At 44.2% G+C, this 4852-nt stretch overlaps 1 protein-coding gene across 1 annotated transcript; it reads right to left on the bottom strand.

Annotated features, from left to right (window-relative positions):
• Positions 1–995: 995 nt before the first annotated feature.
• On the bottom strand, positions 996–4559 carry Gprasp2 (G protein-coupled receptor associated sorting protein 2; the record flags this gene model as incomplete). Its single annotated transcript, XM_055612501.1, is given in 2 exon segments — positions 996–4207; positions 4482–4559. A coding segment is annotated over 1 exon segment (2556 nt). The 3' UTR covers positions 996–1336.
• Between the last annotated feature and the right edge of the window lie 293 nt (positions 4560–4852).

Genomic DNA, 4852 nt, shown 5'->3' with positions numbered 1-4852 from the left:
TCCTCCGTTGATGGACATCTGTGTTGTTTCCAGGCTCTGGCTATTACAAATAAAGCTGCTATAAACATGGTTGAGCAAGTATCCCTTTTGTGTACTTGAGCAAAGTTTGGGTATATACCTAGCAGTGGTATAGCTGGGTCTTGAGGAAGCACTATTCCTAATTGTCTGAGAAAGCGCCAGATAGAAATCTAGTACCTTATGTTGTGGTGAGACCCAACTGCAAAATTATCTCATTGCTACTTCAAGTGAAATTTTGCTACGGTTATGAGTTATAATGTAAATATATTTGGATATAGATGTTTGCTGATGGGGTTGTGACCCACATGTTGAGAATCATAGAATTAGAGTATTTTTCACTCACCTTTTTTAAAAAACAAAATCTACACTTTTATTTACTAGCTGCAGTTTGTGTTACTCAGTTCCTGAAAACTTAACTTATCCCAATTTTGTAGCTGTATCCCTTTCTAAGCTTCTCTCACTTATTTCAACCATGTCATTCATGCTATTGGGACATATCTTCCTACTACACACCTTTCTTCACATCAGGGTTCATTTACAAGAATGCTTACTGTTCAGTGACTGCTTTATCTACATTCCCTTCTCTGAAACCTTTCTTGAGTACAAAACCTCACAATAATCCCCCTTCCTAAAATGGGATTTTCTAGTAAGCATGTGTTTGTTCTAATACTAACCATCTATTTTTTTTATTAATTTTTATTTTTTATATTAATCACAGGTTATTTACTTTGTATCCCAGCTGTAGCACCCTCCCTCATTCCCTCCCAATCCCACCCTCCTTCCCTCATCTCCTCCCTGCTCCTTTCCAAGTCCACTGATAGGGGAGGTCCTCCTCTGCTTCCATTTGACCCTTGTTTATCAGGTATCTCCAGGACTGGCTGCCCTGTCCTCCTCTGTGGCCTGGCAAGGCTGTTGTATTTTCAAATGTGCATAATGTATCTGCACCTGCTTTTTAAAGTGAAGAAGGGCCATTTATGCCATTTTAACACCGAACTTTATTGAAAACACAGACTCAAGTAGAGAACCACATGTTTAAACAGCAAATAGCAGGATAGCTTACTCGTATGACTTGGTTCACTGGGAGCTCAACACTAAAAAGTATCACAATCTGGACAGTAAAACAAATATCAACAAATGTGTTTTCAGTTCTGATATTCATTTTGGCATCCACAAATGATTCAGCTCACCACAAGAGTTTGACAAGTTCACATTAGCATTAAAAATATAAACACAGAACCAGACTGTGCACACGAAAGCACTATTTAGGGCTCTTTGGGAACATAAGGCTGATAAGTGGCAGGTGGTTAATCACACAACTTTATTGTCCTTCTTCAGGATCATTTTGATTATCTATTTGGATTTGCAGCCGTTTAGCTAGCTCTTCAAATTCATGGAATGCAGAAACAAGCGGCTCAAGACTGAAATCATCATCAATTAAAGACATTGCTCCACTTTTTACAATACTGCTGATATTCTGAAACATCTTAATAACAATCTGAATGTTATCATTTGTCTCCTCTATGTTAAAGAGGCCCACAAATATTGAGAGAGCTTTGGCACTGAATAGTTTTTTTGCCACCATAGGATTGTCAGACAAGTTCAACAACATTTTTAGAACATGAAACTTTGTTCTTGCATTGCCTGTGGTTAATAAGGTGAGAAACCCGGACATATAATTGGCAATAAGTGTGTGATAGTCAGTAGTTATGGTGAGGTGTCTAAGCATCCTTATTCCAGTTAGCTGCTCAAGGGAATCCACACTATGGGAAAGGGTTTCCTCACACACTTGACAAATAAATGTCTCAATCATGTTTAGATTTGGATAAGGTGGAGCCATGTGGACCATGTTTTCCAAAAAGTTGGTCCTAACTCTGGAGGAAGGATAATTCATCAGGGTTTCAATAAGTGAGACAACACCAGAATCTCGAATGAAATCTCGGGTAAACTGAGAAGCAGTTCTCATGCCCATTACAATTTTAGATATTTCATGGATAAATGGATCGCGAATTCTTTCCATCAGTAAAAGAAGTTCCTCAAACTCTGCGGAACCAATTTTAAGCTCACACTGGATACAGGTGCAAGACCAATTCTCAGGCTGTGCACATTCCCTGGCCTTAAGATGCTCTCGAATTTCCCGGACTGACCGGTAAGAGGGATCATACTGAAATGGGAACTCAGGTTCAGGAAGATCAGGCCGAGGCACAGAATCCTGCTCTTCCCCTTCTGCACCAAGTTCCACATTCTTGGCTTTTGCCTCAGCATTTTCAGAAGGTTCTTCAGAAATTATAAAGGGTCGTGTGGAAGGGAAGCCAAGCCCACTGGAAGGAGCAGGTTTGAATTCAATAGTAACCTCATCCCAGGATTTGGGCCTAGATGCTTCATTAAGCTCCTCCTCAGCTAGATCTCTGAACCTGCTCTTAACCCTGTACACAGGAGTGGGATTTGGGTCAAAACATGCCTCATCTCTATCCCAAAACCAAGACCCAAATATGGCCTCTTCTTCAGACTCAGGATTGACCTCATCTCTGGCCACAGCTCCCAAACTGGACTTTTCTTCAGTCCAGAACAACGATCCGCCAATGGCTCCCTCTTCAGCCCCTGGTTCAGATTCACAGATTGCTGAAGCTCCAGCCTCCAAACTGGTCTCTTGTTCTGCCCAGAACCAGGACCCAATAATCACTTCCTCCTCAAACCTGGACTCTTGTTGGACTCTGTCACCATTTTTAACATATTTTTGGTTCCTCTTTTCCAAGGAGTTATTAGACTCTTCCTTGTCTCTGCGCCTGAATCTATTAGCTTTTTCCGCAGGCAAAAACCAGGACTCTTTATAGAACTCATCTTCATCTTCAGATTCAAAATAGTCCTCCCTCTTTGTCCTGGTATTGGGTCTGACATTAGCCTCCTCCCTGCCTCTGGGTCTAAGCAAGTCATTAGTATTTTCTCCAGCCCAAAAGCAGAATGGGTTGCCCGCCTCATCCTCAGACCCAGACCAAGAATCAATATAGGGTTCTTGTTTGGATCTGGGCCTGGCCCTGACATTAGTCTGATGTTTAGCCCTGTGCCTGGATCTAGTATTCACCTCTTCCCTGGGCCAGGATCTGATACCAGGCTCCTCTCCAGTCCAGTAAGAAGACATTGTAGAGGTTTCATCAGCTGACCAAAATCCAGACTCATTACAGGTCTCCTCCCTAGCTCTGGGCCTGGGATAACACCAAGAACCCATATTAGCCTCCTCTCCTGGTCCAAACCAAGGATGGATTCCATTCTGATCCTGGGTGCCAGGAAAGGTTTCTCTGTCCATATTGACCAGTTTTCTATCCATAGATAGACTCTTAGATTTAGTAATTGATGTAAACTCAGCATTGACCAGTGGCCATGTGACAGCATTAGAGAAGGGTGCTCCCTCAGCATGTAACATTGCCTCAGCCCCAAACTCACTCTGGGCCCAAGCCTGGGCATCACCCTTAGGCCTTGCCCCTGGGATTGGCTTGGCCTCAGTCTTGGGGCGAGCACCACCTATTGCCCTGGCATCAGTTTTGGGCCTGGCACCAGTCATTATCTGGGCTTCAGATCTAGGCCTGGCTCCAGTCATTGCCTGGGCCTCAGATCTAGGCCTGGCTCCAGTCATTGCCTGGGCTCCAGTTTTAGGTCTTGTTCCAGACACTGCCTGGATTTCAGTTTTAGGCCTTGCCCTAGAGGAAGATTTACTTTCAGTTTTGGGCCTGGCACCACTTGTTGCTGTAGCCTGGGGCCTGACTTTGGGTCTGACCACCAACGGAACCTCATTTTCTCCTTCTGACCCACCCACAACCTTTTCCTGAGGCTTATTATCAGGCTTAGCCTGAGAACCAGTCTGAACTTCTGTCCCAGTCATGGTAAAAACTAGAGAGAAGCTCAATTAAGAATGCCTACCAAAGCCTTAGTCACAACAACAGATCTATCACAATATTGTATCTTCACACTATGATCTTTTGATGAGCCAAGAGATACAGTGAGAAGCAAAGGTAAGTCACCAATCCAGCTCCAATGAGACTCTTACTCAAGCAGTCTCAGTCAATAACACAGATACAGTGCAGAAGAGGCAAAAACCAAGCTGGAGGAAGATGGACAGGTCCTAGGTGGGGGCAGACCAGTTGATTGCAGCGGTCAGCAGCAACCCCAGCACCACCAAGCAGCCACTGCAGGTGATCTAGAAGAAAAGAGAACGGGGCAATGAGGCTTACACAGCTCTGTTGCCTCCTGTGGAAACTTACACAGAGACACGAGAGCATGATGCTGAGTGGCACAGCTCAGCCATGAGAAAACTCTAATGTTCCTTTTGTCTGCTGGAAAACAGGTACATTGTGGAGGAGAAAGCACACATGCTTTGAATGGGGGAGGGAGGAATCCCTAAATCCCACAATAGTCACTCAAGGGTAACCTCTACTACCCCCACTTAAAAGTGAACCCTCTCCCATACCAACCTTCACTGATGTGGCAGGACTCTCCCCTCTTCTCTGTGTTCAAGTAGTGTTAAGACCAACAGCTGACTGCAAGAAATCCTACAAGAGCATGAAACAAAATGGAGTCTCAATGTGTGTTAGAAGGGCGAGGATCCCTGAGCCCAACAAACAACAAAACCATGCCTGCTGTCTGTCTAAAGTTTCTGCCCCTGGTCCCAGCACTCAGGTCTTGTCCTGTGGATCACAGTCTAACTCACACCTATCTCAACACTCTTAGTATCTCTACAGGAAATAAAGGATGCTATAGCAGTGAGCAAATTTAGGGGACAGTAAACCCTCTTGGGTTGCAGCAATCTGAATTTGCCTCCTCAGTAGCTGGCTCCTGCCTGCAC

Source organism: Psammomys obesus, unplaced genomic scaffold, assembly GCF_907164565.1.
Source record: "Psammomys obesus unplaced genomic scaffold, mPsaObe1.curated_primary_1811, whole genome shotgun sequence".
Taxonomy (NCBI): Eukaryota; Metazoa; Chordata; class Mammalia; order Rodentia; family Muridae; genus Psammomys; species Psammomys obesus.
Note: the sequence above shows the minus strand (reverse complement) of the source record. Positions and strands in the feature narration are given on the sequence as shown.